The following is a 19,070-nucleotide window of genomic DNA, read 5'->3' on the forward strand; positions in this document are numbered from 1 at the left end:
GCAAAACCAGTCTTTCTCTAACTGGAGATTCTGGGAGAGTTTGTGGGAAGGGTATGGAATGGGCTATGGAGATTTAGAATTTTTACAATTTTGATGTTTCAATTTTGAGATTATATTTTTTAATTCTGTCAATTATCAACACAAGATTTTCTTTTGCAGTGACCTTTTCAATTGAAAGTCATTTTTCATAAGTAAAATTTTATTTCTTCTAAAAAAGGATCCACAGAAGTATGTTAAGTTGTTGCCAGAACTTTTTTGTTCTTCACAGGATTCTGCAGTGAACAAGCCGTTGTCAAGAAAGGAAATACAAGTGGCTTGATCTCACTTGTAATAACTGAGAAATAAATATTAAAATCCTAAGCACCTGTCAGACCAGCAAAGATTAAAGTTTAGTGATATGCTTTTTGTGAGGGTATAAAGGAATGAACCTTCACACAGATTGTCTTTAGGGGCTTTTTGACAAAATATCTGTCAAAATTTAGTAATGCATATTTCCTTTAATCTATTAACTCCATTTCTAGGAATTTGTCCTACAAACACATTTATTTCTATATTTGAAGGTATGCACTATAAGTTATATGAAATCTCTTTTTTTTACCATCAACAATGATAACAAAGAATTCCAGATAACTTAAATTTCCATTAAGGATGTAACAGTTAGTGAAGCTGTGTAACAGCCATATGATGGAGTAGAATGAGTTAGAGCCACAAATACTCACTGGAATGATCTCCAGGATTTATTACCAAATAAAAAAAGGAATGTCCTGAATGGTGTACACAGTATGCTACCATTTGTGTAAAAAAAATTTTTTAATAGATACGTTCATATTTGCTTTATACCCTTAAAATAGTTGCAGAAGGATGCATAAGAAATTGTTGATGGTGGTTGCTTCTGGGAAGAAGAATTGAATGTTTGGAGGACAGCGATGAGCAGCAGATTAGCTTACGTATTTTTCCTGTATTTTTCCCTTTTAAAAACATGTGCAATTATTACCTACTAAACTTTTTTAAAGAAGGGGTTTACATACACTTCGTTTGAGAACTGTAGAATATCTTACACGTTTTTATTTATTGTGCAGCAGACTTTTTGGTGAGAAGTACTCCATTGTTTTTGACTTTTCATGTGTACACTCTCACATTTTGAACTCTTGCTCAGCACCTTGTTTCCTGGCAAATGAGCAACAAATTCCTACCTTGCCTTATACCCTTACCAGCATTTAAAAAAAGGGGAACAAAACGTTAAAACCACAATTTTATAATCAAGGTTTGGAGGCTGAAAAATAAGTATCTTTTAACATTCTAGAATACAAATTTTTGTTTAAAAAAAGTTATGCTATTTGTTGAGAATCTGCTCTTAAATTTTAAAGTAACTTTTATTGCCTTTATTGGGCTTCTCTGATGGCTCAGACGGTAAAGCGTCTGCCTGCAGTGCGGGAGACAGGGTTCAGTCCCTGGTTTGGGAAGATCCCCTGGAGAAGGAAATGGCAACCCACTCCAATACTCTTGCCTGGAAAATTCCATGGACTGAGGAGCCTTGTAGGCTACAGTCCATGGGGTTGCAAAGAGTCGGACACGACTGAGCAACTTCACTTTTACTTTTTCTTTCTTTTATTGCCTTTATGTAAGTAATACTTAGTCATTATAGAGAAATAATAAGGGATAGATAAGCAAAACTGATGATAAAAAAAATTCTTACTTAGCCACCCATCCGATGTTATAAATAACACCATAGTGTTGCTATACAGACTCTTTTATATCTTGCATTTTGTTTAGGCAGAAGTCTTTCCTTGGACATTTTTCTGTGAAAGGAAATGTTCCTCTCCAACATCACTTAATGGGCTGCATAGTTTTCCATCTTATGAACAAATATAGATAAACACAGATACATAGATATGTCCATGCATCCACTTTTCTTGAACTAGCTGGTTTTTAATTGCTATGATAAACAATAATCCCTTCTAAACATCCCTGCTAAATCTTTATTATGCCCTTGGGGTAAATTCTGATGGAATTGCTGGGCAAAAGTAAGGGCAGTTTAAAGCTATTTGGTAAATGTTGGCATATTTGCCCTTAGTGCCATTCAGATTTGCAGCAAATTATTTTGAGTTTATTAGAAAGCTTCCCTTTGTGAGAAAATCCTTAGAAAACTATTGCATAGGTACCATATGTACAGCCTGTCCTGTTAGGGCCATGGGTGTACATTGACAATACAGATGTTACTCCCCAGTTTCATGGTTTTTAGTTATCTGACAAACGTGCATGTTTAGGTAAACCCTAATCTGGCTGTTCTGAATATTCCATTCTAGGTTTTAAATATGTGACTAGAATTCAAAAGCACTCTACACCTTTAGAAATTTGCTAATTATAGTCATCTTACCAGCGTTTAAGTTATGAAACAACCTTGGCACCTTTGAATATTATTATTTTTCCTATCTCTTTGCTAGTTTGATAGGATAAAAGTGATAGTCACTGTTTCATTTTGCATTTAATTGCTTATTACAGAATTTAACTTTTTCTTTTTGTTTCCATTTTTACTTAACTCTTTTGTGAATTACTAGTTCATGTTCTTAGTGTCTTCAGTATTTCTCTTCATTATTGATTTAATCACTTTACAAGTAGGTTAATGAAGGTGTCTGTGTAAATGAATTAGTAATAGTAGAGCACTAATATTTGCTTACTCCTTGGAAGGAAAGTTATGACCAACCTAGATAGCATATTCAAAAGCAGAGACATTACTTTGCCAACAAAGGTCCATCTAGTCAAGGCTGTGGTTTTTCCAGTGGTCATGTATGGATGTGAGAGTTAGACTGTGAAGAAAGCTCAGTGCCAAAGAATTGATGTTTTTGAACTGTGGTGTTGGAGAAGACTTGAGAGTCCCTTGGACTGCAAGGAGATCCAACCAGTCCATCCTAAAGGAGATCAGTCCTGGGTGTTCATTGGAAAGACTGATGCTGAAGCTGAAACTCCAATACTTTGGCCACCTCATGCGAAGAGTTGACTCATTGGAAAAGACCCTGATGCTGGGAGGGATTGGGGGCAGGAGGAGAAGGGGACAACAGAGGATGAGATGGCTGGATGGACATGGGTTTGGGTAAACTCTAGGAGTTGGTGATGGACAGGGAGGCCTGGCGTGCTGTTATTCATGGGATCGCTAAGAGTCGGACACGACTGAGCGACTGAACTGAACTGAACTGAATATTTGTAAAATGTTGCCTCGTAGGTAGTATAAATCAAGTCTGCCAGTCAAGTGGGCTCTAGTAATTTTAAAACAAGCTCCTGGTTTAAAGTTTTCTTCTCCATACTTAAGGCTTTATTTCGGCATTGTATACTTGAATTACCAAATCTTTCTGTAATACTTTCTGTATTTACCATGCTGGAAAGGGCACAAAAGCATAACTCCTGCTCTTAGTCCAGTTGAAAAATAATGCAGAAATGTGATTTGACTGTTACATAACAGCATTTCATTATGAGTCCCATCACATGTATAATGATTGAGGGATTAGGTAAATAGTAAAATACTGACATTTCTACCATGTTAGCACCTCGGTATTCTGCACTACAGTCTGCCACTGTTTTTCTCAATGTGAAAATTGGCAGAAATTAAGGAACTTCAGTATAGGTAATACTCTCTTTTTTTTTTTAAGCTATGTGTTGGTTACCTAAGTGTTCTTTTTATTATTATGTTTTTATTATTTATATATGTTAGATGTTAACTTGTACATAGCAAATATTTTATTTAAAAAATTTTAAATAGGCAGATATTGTGGGGAAAAGCTGTTCCCCAAGAATACCAAAACTAATTAAATTATGTATTCTTTACTGTAAAATTGTTCAATTTGTCCACACAAATAATATTTTACAGTATAACATATACACATTATAATCTTTAACATCATATAAAAGTAATCATTAACTTCAGAATCAATAACTGATTAGTACATTTAGAAAAATGAAGAATTAGTAAAAAGATTAAAATAACAGTGGTCATTAGTTTGCATCTTCTTAGAATGCTGATCATCACTATATACATTGTTGCTAATAAATCTGAGCTGTGGTTATCTTTCTGAGTATGCATATTTCAGTTTTGCCACTTTCTCCAAAAGATATTTAAAAACATTAGTTGTGATTATACTGTTAAGTAATTTTCATGGTGTAAAGTACTTGTACTTTTCCTTCTTGTAAGAGTCTGAGTGGATCATTAATACACCAGTATGGCCTTGCGATCGACTGGATGTGCTCAATCGGCATAATCTGCTCTGTACAATCGCACATGAAATCTTAGCGAAGAGTCTTTACAGACAGACATTTGAAGTTTTGCAAAATCTACCAGGTTTTCAAAATTCTCAAGGTACGTTTTGTCAAAGTCTAGATTAATTATCTCTGGCCCATCTGGTATTTAATAAGAAACAGTTCTCCACCTGTCTTGGTTGAATTTTATATTCCAGCATATATTTTTAATGATATTTGTTTTTGTAAAATGTGCTCTCTGCAAATTGAATATGCTTTCCTGATGGTTAAAAAAAAAAAAAAAAAGAAATGTTTATCTTTGGGTTGTCTGTCAGCAGTTCCTGAAAGCAGCATTTCATCATTCCCCTTTTCCTTCCTCTGTCAAGTCATCAGCAAACAAGTAAATTAATCACATAACAAAGATGGAACTTAGTCTCCATTGTAACATAGAAAAACATGGAATAAATGGAGGAAATACAGCAGATGACAAGTTCAAAGAAATAGATGCCCACGTGGGCAGTGGCAGGTAGTGCTGAATGCTTGCAGGTCATAGGTCAATAGCAGGAGAGAGTCCATGTCAAGGGAAACAGCAGAAGCTTTGGGTCAGGAATGAGCTGAGCAGTGGGTTCAGGGCATGGGTTCATGTTTAATGAAACGTTGACTTCTCCCCTCAGTGCTTTGTCAGTCTCCATTTTCCCATGTATTCCACTGAGATTCTGTATTGTCATTAACATTCTTATGCTTTTCTCCCTCTAGATAGTAAGGTTCTTAAAGTCAATGAGGTTTTCTTTATTTTAGTATCTCTGGTACAATGGTTGCTGTAGAACTAGCTTTTGATATACAGTTATCTTAATAATGAAACAAAGTAATAATAGTGAGATTGATCAGATAGTTGTGCCAGATTTTGGAAGACCCTGAATGGCAGGCTAAAAGAATTTACTTTTCTATGTGTTGGGGATCCCCTGAGTTTTGGGGTCAGGGAATGGCATAATGAAGTTGGTATTTTAGGAAAGTTCCTCTGGTATAAGGTAGGAAGATAAATTTCCTGATAAGACCTGGACCACTGAAAAATCCAAAAGTAATAAAGACTGTGAAAGTGAAAGTCACTCAGTCATGTCCAACTCTTTGCAACCCCATGCACTATAACAGTCCATGGAATTCTCTAGGCCAGAATACTGGAGTGGGTAGCCTTACCCTTCTCCAGGGGATCTTCCAGCCCAGGGGTTGAACCCAGGTCTCCTGCCTTGCAGGCAGATTCTTTACCAGCTGAGCCACAAGGGAAGCCCATTAAAGACCTAGAGTCTAGGTCATAGACCCACCTAATTGAATTTAGCGAATAAAAGAGTTGGAAGTCTCCAAGGTGACTTCACTTTCTTTTGAATGAAAGGCAGAAAGGAGTAGACATACCCAAGAAAGGAGGGTTTTTTGTGTTTTTTTTTTAATTTGAGAGTGAATATTTGTGAGTGGTGGTTTTATTTTTAGTAACAGGAGATGTAAGTCTGAGGTCCACGCTATAGATAGAATGCAGACAGAACCATACAGATGCAGTCACATAGGAAACCATGGACAGGGATGTTAATGCAGCCTCTATGGTCACATTCCTTTCACATCCTCCATTACAAAGTGGACACACCGTTTTGCTTTTGTTGAATGCTTTATTTTTGTTAACTTAGTGTATAAGATGATTGCATTTTGGTGACTGTGTCTCCTACAGTAAGTAGGAATGGGCCAAGGAGAGTAGAGAGGAAACGAAGGGAGTAGAAGAGAAGTTTGAGAGATGAAAGTGGATCAGTTTCATTTTATCAATTTTTTTTTTTTCCAGAAACTGTGGAGGTCTCACAGTATAGCCTACTTTTTAATAAACTTCTAGATGCCTGTATAGAAAGCAACAGCCTCGGTATGTCATCCTCTGTAGCAGAATTCATGATTTCAAAGAGCATCCCTATTGATTTTTCCTTTCTTAGAAGATTAATTACTTCTTTAGGAAGGAGTTGTTTATGGCTCAAAGCCAGAGCCCACTACAAAAGTAAGTTACATTTTAAACTTTAATTTTGATATATTGCTTTTGAATTTGATTTTCTAACCTGACATCTATGTATAATATTCACAATGTGACATTAAATATATGAAAAGGTCGGTTTATACATGTTTAAAAACAGTGGTCTACACAGATTTGTGCTCTTTTGAAACCTGTTATGTCTCTTATTTCTAATTACTATATTTTTATTTCTTTGCATATTGGCATGTCCACTGGAGGATATGAAAAGGAAATAAATGACAGAATTTGAACCAGTTTGGTGTATTTTATAAATATATAGGAGTAAAACAGTTGGTAAAATGAAGTTTTAGGAATGTGTACTTATCCCTGACCTTTTTGGTTAGAATATTTTAAAACAGGCACACAGGAAGTACAGAGGCTGTCATTACTGTGCAACATGATATGTGATGGGTTTTCACATGGCTCTCAGCAATAGAACTTTGTTCATCTGTTAACAGTTGTTCTTTTCTAACAAGTAAGCCTAGAAAAGGAATACTTCCTCCAGTCCCAACCTCCTCGCAGGTATTTTAATTAGAAAACAATGCTGTGATCTACAAAGGAGTTCTTTTCTGCCTTCATGCAGTGGTTTGTCATAAATGTCCAATTCTACCACCACCATCTGTATGACAAACATTTGAGTACCTTCTCTGTCACTGTTGTGCCGTACGTGTCAAACATCCCAGCCACCCCATCGGCACCAACAGAAACCTCTCGGAACTGGACGTGTTTCTCATGTTGCCAGCTGGGATCAGTTTAGCAAGTGGTAACTTTTATTTCCCCAATGAGATGTGAAAGAAAATATTAGTATGCATTGCAGATAGTAATATTATATATTATTTGATATTCTTATGTGTGTGCTAGGGTCATTATGTAAAATGTATTTCTTATTGCCAGTTACAATAAAAAGTTTTGAAAACTGAATTTTTTTAAAAGGATGATCAGAAATCTAGAGGCAAGGTGGAACTGTTTGTTCATAACACCTCATTTCAATTTTGTGGTTATGTTTCAACTCCTCATACTCTCTCTGCAGAATGCTAGAAATCACACCACAAAGTATGTAAGTTACTATTAGCTATACCTTCTTGATTTTAGTTTTTAGAATTGATGTTAATGAGATTATTTTTTTCCAAATAACTGTTTGATTTGGGGAAAATGCCATCAGAAGGCATTTATGTATGCCACAGAAACAAATTATTAACTTGGAAACATTTAACTGAGATTTCTATGATCTTTATGTTTTTTAGCCGAAGATGAAATTTTGTATTAAAACAGCTAAACTTAACCATTAAAAAATTTTAATTAATAGCTTTATTAAGATAAAATTCAAATACCACACAGTTTACCCATTTAAACATGTACAATTCAGTAATTTTAGTGTATATACAGAATTGTGCAACCATCACCACAATCAATTTTAGAACATTTTTATCAAGCCAAAAAGAAACCCCATATGCATTGATTCACCCCCCATCCCCCCAGATTCTTTCAACCCTGGTAATAATTTATTTTTAAAGACATTTTTTTAAGCAGTGTGTTAAAGCAATTAATGCCTGAGTACAATTCAGTACTTTTCTTATTAGTACTTTTCCTCTTACGTAAACACACCTATGCCTGATTTTCATATGCAGTGAAACTTTAGGGACTTAAACAAGTGAGGTTATAAAGAGTATTTTTGTTGTTTTTTTTCCTAATGTACCTGAGTTATAAAATGAAATGAGTAATTTATAGTCACTGGTCAGTCTTCAGAGCATCACACTTCCCAACACTGTTGACATTTAACATATCGATGGAACTCTCTTTGGATTTATCTTCACACACAGGTTAACAAACACTTAAAATCACATCTAGTGGAAATATTTTATTATGTTGTATTGACTATGGCTTAAAGTAAGTGGGCAGTTTCTCGCTTCATACTTAATATTTCAAAAACATTTTACAAAGAATGATCTCAAATGTACTAGGATAAGCTCACTACCATATAATTTAATGTGATAAATCTGCCTCTAATGTGAAGATTTATTCTGAAACAAAAATAATTATCACCTATAGATATTTTGGAAGCCTATGTTTTCACCTGTTGGAGTTTTAGTAAAGTTTGATCTATTACTTGATTTTCAGGTGCTCTTTCACTGGGTTGCTACCCACCACTGGAAGGAAATTTGTACCGAAAACTTCTCCTGATTCCATCCTATTTGTCTGAAATTGAAATGCTTTTAGCTATTGAAATCTTCCTGGTATCTAATGCTAGTAGTATTCAGAGTCCTGGAACTTCTACACAGATGCTGCAGATAGTTTTAAAAAGGTTGGTTGAAATATTTCTAACTGCATCCTGACAGTAGGTCATCCCTACACCTGCCCTAGGATGTAAACATTTTATCTATTTGTGTATATATATAAAGCATTTGCATATATATATATATATATATATGTTTATATACTTGTGCATGTGTGTATTGCCAAACTTTGGTAACACGTTGAGAAAGGATTTGACCTATTTGAGATTTAAAACTAAGTACCTTTCAATAAACATTTAAACAGTTTCAAAGATCTTGTTAGATAGCCAAAGAAATGGGTCTTCTTTAGATATGGACCTTTGTCCTTTACTGGTGGTTTTCAGATAGGTACCTGAAAGTTATTTTTTTTTTTGGTCAACATAAAAGATGTAAGAACCAGGTCTAAAAGGGAAATACATAATCATTTATTAGATTCAGTCAAGAATCCTGTTGAAAATAAAGCCATCAGCCTAGTTTCAATATTTTAAAATGTTGTAAGAAGTGCATGAATATTACTGTGTGGCTGTTGGACCAGAGTGGCATCCTTTCCGATCATTTTGTTCAAAGTCTCAGGATGTAGTTGTGCACCATTCCAATTTCTTGTCAGCTTTATCCAGGAAACTTGTAAGATAAGGGTCTCACAGGGCTCCTGTTTGAGAGTATCTTAACAAGAATTTTACTTCAGTTTACTGGTGTTAGAAACCAGATCTTCAGACTGAATATTCTGTTAGCTATCTCTTAACAGTGCATGTTATCCCAAAACTTAGTGGCTTAAAATGGCAGAAATTATCTTAGTTCCTGTGGGTCAGGAATGTTGGGGGACCTTAGCCAGATGGTTCTGGCTCAGAGTCTCTCAGATCCTGGAGTCAGGATGTGGTCAGGACCTGCAGTCTGCCACCTGATAACTTCACTGAGGTGGGAGGATCCATCTCCCAGCTGGCTTACTCATGCCTGTCAGCAGGAAGCCTCAGCTCCTCACCACACAGGCCCCTCCATAAGTTCCTCAAGTGTCTTCATGGCACGACAGCTAACTTCTTTCAGAGTGAGTGGTCCAGGAGAAAACAAGGAGGAAGCTACAGTGCCCTTTTTGACCTTTGTGACCAGATCTGTGAAGGCTCTGACATTTCACCTATTTGCAGGCTATCAGTGAGCCTGCCACAGTTTCACAGGTCCTGGCATAAGACACAAGACTTGTGGGTTGGAGACAGGACTTGATCACTCATGGCACAGCAAGCAGCAGGATTATCTGCAGATTTGCATCTCTTCCTCTTGTTCCCAAGTCCCACACTCGAACCCTCATAGATACCTGTACATGAAGTGAGTTCCATTACAGGAGAGGAATTCTGAACTTAGGGTCCCAGATCTTTTCTAATGGATTATCAGCATGCCTGCCCCTTTGCTTTGCAGGTAGTAAGGCTGTCTCCACCTTGTAAGGCTGTAAGCAAACCTGTCTTTGGCTCCCGAAGGAGAAGCTATCTTTGTCTTTCAAAGTTGTTCACTGTAGTAAACATCCTTAAAATCTGGAACAAGGGAATAATCAGTCTCTGCTGTCAAAATTTCCAGAAATGCAAAAAAAAAAAAAAAAATTTCCAGAAATGCAAGAGACCTGAAACATTTTAAACTCACTAAAATTAGTTTTTTTGCTAGAGCTCTTTTCTGAGGGCCTTGTATTTATGACTGTGCACTACAGTAGCATGAGTTATTCGCATTCCCCATTATCCTAATGAGGGTTTGGTTTTCTAATAAGTTTCCATTCCCCACACATATGCAGTCTCTATTCATTATTGAATGTAGAGGGGGTGGTATTTGTGACACCAGTCCATAACTAGTGACATGCCTAGAGCCTCTGTTTTGTCCAAACCAATATTGTTTTCTCTATTATCATACTGAGCCCTGCTTTGTTACATTAACCTCTGAGAGAGAATTTAATTCATCTTCAGACTCAAAAACTGCACGTAGTTGGCATATGCCCAGATTTCAGACACTAATCCTAAGCTAGAATGTACTAGAAGCTGCCTGACCGATCTTTGCTCCCTGTGATCACTGATTCCTGTTCCAAGTGGAAGTCCTCACTCCCCCCACTCTGTGGGTCACACTTGGTGCTAATGCAGGTACACTTACACTTGGGCTTTGCTGCCGGACCCTCTGTGTGCCCAGGGCAGGATGCAGGGAACACAGAGGAGAAGGTGATGCCTAGTAACAGCTATATCTCTATTTTATATACTCTTACTCCCTATCCCACAGGAGAAATAGCTATAATGCATGAGTTTTTTTTTAATTTGGAGACTGGTAGAAAAGTTAGTTTAAAAGTAAATTCTGAAAAAAAAAGTAAATTATAGCACTTTAATATAATATAGCACACAATATAATACCTTTAATCAGGACTGAAGAAAATAACTGGAAATTGAGTAAAGGCATACAGCAACTATTTCTGTTACCAAATGTGAGCTTCATATTAAGTATATACTTACAATTGAAAATAGTTGTATCAAGGTAAAACATGGAATGTTATTATCTCCAAACTTGATTAAATTTAATATTACTTTATGCATTATAATAATTAATTATGCAGTTATTAACGACAAAGAGAGACGTAATAAGTTGTGTTCTAGATAATTGTTTCCAGACTGTGGGTTGTAGCCTGTTTGGGTAGTGAAATCAATTTAGGGGGTTGCAACCATTTTATTTTAAAAAATAAACCAGAATAGAATATAAGGTCATAAGAGTTAAGTCTTGTTCTGTAAAACTTTTATTTAAGTTTTTATGTAGCAGGTTTATACTGGGTCACAATATAAAGTGTCTTTATTACTGTGCATCATAGTCAAACAAGTATGAAAGCCACTGATAGAATATAGTTGATGATTGTCATAGCTTAGAACTAATACACGTAAATTACTATCTTTTAAAGAAACTATATAGCTTCCTTTTAGAGTTTCTGACTTTGTGAGGTGTTCACTTTGTAGATCTGAAGAAAACAAATCTCGGAGCAAGGATGATTATCAAGCTGCAGTGGAAAGATTAATTACGGCTGCTCGTATATCAGATCCAAAGCTTTTCATTAAGCACATGACTGTCAATGTTAATAAGGAACAGGTTTATAGTTTGGAACAGTGTTCTGCCCTGAAATGGTTGAAAGAGAATATGAAGTGGGCCGGAAAGGTTTGGCTTTTCAATAACCATTAGTTATAAAGGCTTTTTTTTTTTTTTAAGTTCAAGTAATCATTGTTGAAAATAAAAGGCAATAAAAATAGATAGTTTTCACTATATTCAGCTTTTGCTCTTTATTGATGTGTAGTATGTCAGTAGTTTTCAGACATTAAAAATTTTGATTGATGTATGCAATTTAGAAGTTTTCCCATACTGCAAATGATTTTTGAAATTACTTCTTGACTTCTCTTTAGGTAAACTCAAGAATGGTGCAGTATTTAATAAGAGGGAGACATAAAGGAGAAAATATGCAAGCAGGTGTCTGAAGCTTTCAGAACAACCATTAGGGGCCTAAAGTAAATTTGGTGAACACTCAGTCCAGTGTCTAAAGCTTGTTCTACATTTTTACTCTAGAGTAGTAAAAATAATACTGGAAAATGACTCAAACACTAAAATTCCAGAATACCTTCTGGGTTATACCAAAAATTTTATTCTCTAAATTTTCTTTCAGTGTATCTTAAAATACTGTTTCTTGAAGATTTGTAATTTATGTACATTAGGTATGAATAAAGACAACAGTATTTTAAACAAATATGCCAGAACTTAAATATCCAAACAAGAATTGTACCTTTCAAACTACCTTAGGAAGTTTAAACTCCTTTTCTGAAGCCATCTGCAGAATCTGCAGCAGTCATTCTCCAAGGTAGTCATCTTCAACCCTTGATTTGATACTTCAAACCATAATTTAAATCATTTAGAGAAATGTTTGAGTAAGGGGACTGATTTAAAAAGAATAAGTGGTGACTAGGAGGACTGAAAGTATTTCTTAAAGGAGTTCCCAGAATATGTAATGGCAGCATTACTGAAGTAAGTCTATAACCTCACAATAATAAAAAAGCTAAAACCTAGCACTTAGCAAAATGCCTTACTATGATAAAATGTAGAATGAATACCCTCATGAATGGTATATGGTAAGTGAGGCAGAAGATGTCCAGAAAGAGGCCCAGTTTTCCAATATGAACAAACTGGGTGACTAATCGCCATCACTGAAATTCAGCACCTAGGAAATAAATTGGGTTTGGAGATTATTACCATCAGTTTGAAGTACTTTTGAGGACAAGTGAAGAACAGTAAGTGGACAGGTAGAAACTTGTTTTTTCTATAGCTGGTAACTAAAACCCAAAGAAAAGAAAGAAATATGAAGCCATTTTGATGCTGGTGGCAAGGTTGGACTTGAAAGGATGAAGATGCAGAAGATGGTAAATTAAGCTTTTAGGAAAAATGGGATTGGGTGGAACGGACCACAGATTGACCAGATTGTTTCTAACGAATGAGTAGTCAAGAACCCTTAGGGCTGAAACAAAGGGAGGTCTTGGGTTTTTGGTTTTTTTCCCCTACATCGGTCAACAGTACCAAAAGATAGGAGAAAGAGGAGAGCGGTTATAGTATTTGCTTTATTTCATCTGTGGCAGTTTATGGGAATAACCAAAGCCATAGAAGCGAAATACAGCTAACAGTAAAAACCCCAAACTGATAGTGGAGAATGCTCAAGGTTTCAAAACATCTAGATACCGAAGGGGCCAAAGTCAAAAATGCAAATCGGAGACAATAAATTGTTTTCATTGGTATTTGTGTAAAGGAAGTCAAAGGATACTCAGTAAGACCTTTAAATCTGGAGCTGTCAAGTGAGAGTCGTCTTAAGGCGACAGACCCGCGCACTCTGCGGACTGATCCGCCAAGCCAGCCTCCTCCCCTCCCAGGTTGAAGGGACCCGGGCCGGGGCGGAGAGCAGAGCCAGCGCATGCGCGCGCTCGGTCGCCCTTCCCTCCTTGCCCTCTACGGCGACCCTCGAGCCAAGCCTGGCTACCTACCGCCCAGTCACCTTCCGACTCCCTACCACCTAGTCCTTCATATCCGTTAGCACTCATTCGCGCCTCCTAAAGCTTTCCGGTGAGTGCGCACAGCCTCCTCCAGGCCAGGAGGTAAGAAAACAGAGGGACTGGGGGCTTCTACGCTGCGGGAAGGCAAGCGATCACCGGTTCGCCGACGTCACCGCGGGGCTGAGAACCGCTAGGGTTTTAACCCGCGTCCCGGGCTGCGCGCAGGCGCCCCAGAGAGGAAGGCCTGGCGCGCTTCAGCCAATGAGAGCGCGACCTGCGGCCTGTCCCCGAGCCCCGGCTCCTCTCGAGCGAGCCTCGGCGCAGGGTGCTGACGGACTGGCAGAGCAGTACGCGCCTAGATGAGATTTCAGGGGTGGGGGCTCACAGAGCCCTGGGGGTAGGAGCCTGTCAGAGCCAGTCGCCAGGTGGGGCGAGAGCAGGCGGGAGCGGCGGGAGCTCGTTGGGCGGGCTGGCACCCCGGTGCGCATGCGCCCCCGCGTGGCCCAGCGCGTCCCGCACAGTCCTGGAGGAGCGACCGTCCTTCCACCTGATACCTAGTGGAAGTGGAGCAGGTCAGAGCAAGCCCTCGCGGAGACTTGCTAGAACTGTAAGCTGCAGGACCGAAGGGACTCCGTTTGTACTTTCAGGCTGCTCGGGGCAGAAGCGGGGTAGGGGGGTGCGGCGGAGGGGGAGTGCGGCTGAGCGGGAGTGCGACTGAGCAGCAGTCAGAGTCACCTTAGCTCGACGTGCTAACTTTTGAACTCAGGCAATACCAGCGGCCAGCGTACGCTTCGCATCTGTGTTAACTTGTTTGAAATGAGAAACTTGAGACTATTTATATTTTGTTTCCGCTATCGTATTTCCCCGAAGTCTTTGACTTATCATAGGAAAATGTTATGATTCAAATCTCAGAGCATAAGATATACGAAAGGAAAGCTTTAAAAACCTAGATATTTTACTACAATTTATTAATTTATCTAAAAGGCTTCCTGCTTTTGCTTTTTCTTTGCTTTTCCCCTTCCCTAAGAAGTATTAAACTGAAGAGCGATGAAAAATTGCCTGCTTTTATCTCTCCTTGATAGAACATACTACTTTTTAAAACCGTAGAAGATAGTTACTAAGGAAAGCCACAGTTTAAATGAGAGTAAACCTAAGGATATTAACCTCGTTAAAGGAAATGACTTTCAAATAAAAATTATGCTACCTGACTAAAGATCAGTACTAAAACCTCTTTGTGGCAAACATGGTTTCTGTCAAAAGTAATTTAAACAAAATTTTTAAACTACCCATAATTTGACTTTTCCACCTATTTAGATAATCTATTTCTACTCAATTTGATTTGAAACTGCCCAGATTTAATGCCTCACTTTAAAGAACACAGAATTTGGGTTAAAATCAGAAATTTTCGTGTTATGAAATAGACATAGAAGCTAGGGTTGTCACTATTACGTGTATTACAGCAGCCATTTACTATGGTTTGTAATTGAATTGCATCTTTTCTGGTCTTCCTCCCACGATGCAGAGGATACTGGCTCAGTGGAAAAGCTTTCCAGAAACCCGCCTTTCTAAGTGTAGCCCCTGGGAGTTCCCCTTGGCACTTTGTGCATTGCTATGTCATTTCATTTACTGCAGTGTTTTATAATCATCTGCTTGTGTCTGTTTTTCCAATTCCTCCCTCTCTTAAACTGTACACTTTTGGAGTGGTGGAGTTATCTTGGTATTTTTCTATTCCCAGTGTTTAGATAGAGCCTGGTACATAAGTGTTTGGATAAATACCTGTTGATGAGCTAGGTAATTAAGGCCCTGAGTTTCTCCCAAGTGTGGTAAGAGAGAGGGATGTTTTAGTCATTTTGGAAAATTCCTGAGGCCTTTTCCAAATGGAGGACTAGTGGGCCAGGTGGAATGCGTGCAAGATCAGCCCAGGTATGAATTTGAAGACCATAATCCTGCCGCTGACCTGGGTGCCTCCGCCTTCTGGACTTATTTCTCACTTGCAAACAGGAGCCCCCGGCTCTGCCCTTCAGTCAGCTGATAGTGATTTGATTTTCTGTGTAGCTGGTCCTGTAGATCTGAATCTTCTAGTCTTCTTAGCAATTATATTTCTCATAATAAATTTAAAAGTTGATCATGGGAGTTGTCAGCCTCTTACGTTTCATTTCCCCAGGGCCTGTTTATTTCTGGCTGAAGTGATAAAATTGGGTGTTTGGTCTTGAAAAGATGAGAACTGATCCAAGATCTATGCCACGCAAAAAGGCAGGCAGCCAGCCCTGTGTACCAACCTGCTGGCCTATAACCTTATTTCCACTTAGTTGTTTTTTTTTTATCTCAAGAAGTAGGTTAACCATACAGGAAACAAAGAACAAGGTCAAGCAAAACTTAGAATCTTCATTTGATTTTGAGCATACAATTGACCATATAAAAATCTTTCCCTCAAATTGTACTGAACAGGTATATTTAAAGAATTAAAGCTTAAAAGTTTCCTAACAGACCCCTCAATCCTGTAAAATGATAGAATGCCTAAAGGCAGTGATTCTCGACCCTGAATTTGGAGAACCACTACCCTAAAGGATATTCCCTGTTTTCTTTTTCTTCTCTTTCTTCCCTTGTGTGTGTTAGCCACTCAGTCGTGTCCGATTCTTTGAGACCCCATGAACTCCTCTGTGTGTGGGATTTTCCAAGCAAGAATACTGGAATGGGTTGCCGTTCTCTTCTCCAGGGGATCTTTCTGACCCAGGGATAGAACCAGGTCTCTTGCATGGTGGGCAGATGTTTTACCATCTGAGCCACCAGGAAAGCCTCTTCTTCCCTTCTTATTCCTCTTGTTTTTTCAACAAATGGGTCCTGATCTAATCACGCCTTCCCTATCACTTAGTTGTCAGAGCCTGCTCTTAAAGGAGGGCTAATGGGAAATAATTTTTTCCAGTAATTTAAATAGGAAATGAACATCTTAGAATTGTAGTTTGGTTGAGTGTCTATCAGAATTATTAAGTAAAAATCTTTCTTATGTACATGGGCATTTTCCTATAAAAATATGAATGGCAACCTTTGGGGAAGGGAAGGATTGTTGGCAAAAGGAAAAGAAGTCACGTTCCCTCTCATAATGCCTCTGCACCTCCTAGTTGCAAAACACTGTCTTTAAAAAGCCATGTTCATTCATTGAAAAGGCAGTTACCACAGCACAATACACTTGACTTTACCCCCATCGGTTCCTTTGCATTTTGAAGAGAGAGATGCTACTAACATGCAAACTTATATTTCTATACTAAGCAAGTGCTTTCCAGCATTTTAAATGTGTCTTTCAACATTTTTTCTTAAATACACAGCACAGATAACTTCAGCCTAGTGAGCATCAGATAAAGCTCAACAATGCTACATATATTTGTTGTTGTTTCATTTGTATTAAACTTATTATTGGTAGTATTAGAATTGAAATTTGTTAAAATTATTTTTTATTTATTAGTATTAGAATTGTAATTTTTCCTTTTTATAAAAGAGACAAATTTCAGTTAAATATTTAGTCATTGAATAGACTTTTTAAAATTGAACTATAGTTGATTTACAGTGTTGTGTTTCAGATGTATAGAAAAGTGATTCTTTTTCAGATTCTTTTCGTTTATAAGTTGTTAAAAAATACTAAGTATGGTTCCCTGTGCCATACAGTGGGTCCTTGTTGTTTATCTGTTTTATATATGGTAGTGTGTATATCGGAGAAGACAATGGCACCCCACTCCAGTACTCTTGCCTGGAAAATCCCATGGACGGAGGAGCCTGGTGGGCTGCAGTCCATGGGGTCGCTAAGAGTCGGACACGACTGAGCGACTTCACTTTCACTTTTCACTTTGATGCATTGGAGAAGGAAATGGCAACCCACTCCAGTGTTCTTGCCTGGAGAATCCCAGGGACAGGGGAGCCTGGTGAGCTGCCATCCATGGGGTCGCACGGAGTCAGACACGACTGAAGCGACTTAGCAGCAGCAGCAGTGTGTATATGTTAATCCCAAACTCCTAATTTATCTCTACCCCCCACTTCTCCCTTGTTAACTGTAAGTTTGTTTTCTATGTCTGTGGGTCTGTTTTCAGTTTTGTAAATAAGTTCATTTGTCTTTTTTTAAGATTCTACATATAAATGATATTATATGGTATTTGTCTTTCTCTGTGACTTGACATTTTCTGCAATGAAGATAAAGTTTCTGACTTAACTACTCCTGCCTAGCAGACTATAGTATTGTGTTAGCTCACAATATTCTCTCAGTTAATAAAAAATTTTTCTATTTCAGTTTGACATGACAGTACATGTTATGCAGGTGTTTCTGCTATGACATAAACGCATTCCTGGAAACCTAGACATTCTTTAAGATAATATACTAATCAAGGTTCATCGGAAAAAATATACACCTCTCAAAAAACAAGACATGTGGGAATCTCTAGCTGTTTCATTTGTGCTATTGCAGCTCCCCAGGTTGCTTGATGAAGTGGAAAATGCAAAGGTACTTGAAGTGACTAACCATCTGCTTCTTAAACGAAAGGAGGGAACTACTGGAGGATTTTCAGGGGTTTTTTTTTCAGGGTTTTGTTTATAGCTAAAACTTTCTTTGTAATAGCAGAAAGCCCACCACTGATGATCTTAAATCATTAACATGGTGGGGAAAATGCATGTGATATAACATCTCACCCCTGCTGACCAGATGCACATAAGCAATGTTAATTCACATTAAAGAAACTTTTTTTTTTGGTAGCAGAACAGACTGCTCTTAGATCATCTGTTTCGTTTATTAGATGAGGAGCAGACTCAGGGAGGTGAAACAACTTGTCCGTTCTCACACAGCTAGTCAGTGATGAAGTCAGGAATTGAATATGGGTTGCAGACACTCCGGGCTTCCTGGGTGGTGCTAGTGGTTAAGAATCCACCTGCCAATGCAAGAAATGCAAGAGACACAGGTTGCAGTACACCCCACTCCAGTATTCTTGCCTGGAAAATTCCATGGACGGAAGCTGGCAGGCTGCAGTCCATGGGACAGCAAAGAGAGGGACACAATTGAGCATGCGTGCTCGGAGACTCCAGCCTCCCTAACCATCGTGCAGACTGCCTTCCCCAACAGCGTCATGTTCACTTAAATTTGCCTTGAGTTGGCCTAAATCAGCAGCGTCCAATAAAAATACAGTATGAGCCCCAGATGTAATTTAAATTTTTCTAGTGGTAAATCACAAAACACAGTTAAAACCAGATTGTGTTTTGCTTTTAAAATAGAAACAAGTGAAATCAATAAATTATCATTTCAACAGCTCATCAGAATCTAAAATTCTTAATGTGATACTTGGCATTTTCTCTCTGTGCCCCCTGCCTTCCCCCAGAAGTCATATTCATAACCACTGGACCCTGGGAAGTCCCTGTTTTGTTTGTTTTGTTGTCTTGCATTGGAAAGTGGGCTGCGGAGCATAACTTGGATCACCTATTTTGCACATCAGATGGAGGCATTGTGATTTCTTGAACTTATAAGATACTGCT

At 38.1% G+C, this 19,070-nt stretch overlaps 2 protein-coding genes across 7 annotated transcripts in view; both read left to right on the plus strand.

Moving 5' to 3' along the window:
* Nucleotides 1–12,151, plus strand: part of TOPAZ1 (testis and ovary specific TOPAZ 1) — a 60,916-nt gene extending 48,765 nt beyond the window's left edge. Inside the window, exons 17-20 of the mRNA XM_070776193.1 lie at nt 4,184–4,348; nt 6,050–6,253; nt 8,384–8,567; nt 11,502–12,151. Of these exons, the coding sequence (XP_070632294.1) occupies nt 4,184–4,348; nt 6,050–6,253; nt 8,384–8,567; nt 11,502–11,721 (773 nt within the window). The 3' untranslated portion in view covers nt 11,722–12,151. The remainder of the gene's footprint in view (nt 1–4,183; nt 4,349–6,049; nt 6,254–8,383; nt 8,568–11,501) is intronic.
* Nucleotides 12,152–13,497: 1,346 nt separating this feature from the next.
* Nucleotides 13,498–19,070, plus strand: part of TCAIM (T cell activation inhibitor, mitochondrial) — a 38,206-nt gene continuing 32,633 nt past the window's right edge. The window contains exons 1-2 of one of the 6 annotated variants that reach the window (XM_070776197.1): nt 13,805–14,172; nt 17,842–18,051. The gene's annotated coding sequence lies outside the window, so the exon portion shown is untranslated. Of the gene's footprint in view, nt 13,668–13,804; nt 14,173–17,841; nt 18,052–19,070 lie in introns of those variants that run through there. The other 5 variants (XM_070776198.1, XM_019984561.2, XM_019984565.2 and 2 more) reach the window with 5 other exon arrangements.

Source organism: Bos indicus, chromosome 22 (assembly GCF_029378745.1).
Source record: "Bos indicus isolate NIAB-ARS_2022 breed Sahiwal x Tharparkar chromosome 22, NIAB-ARS_B.indTharparkar_mat_pri_1.0, whole genome shotgun sequence".
Classification (NCBI taxonomy): Eukaryota; Metazoa; Chordata; class Mammalia; order Artiodactyla; family Bovidae; genus Bos; species Bos indicus.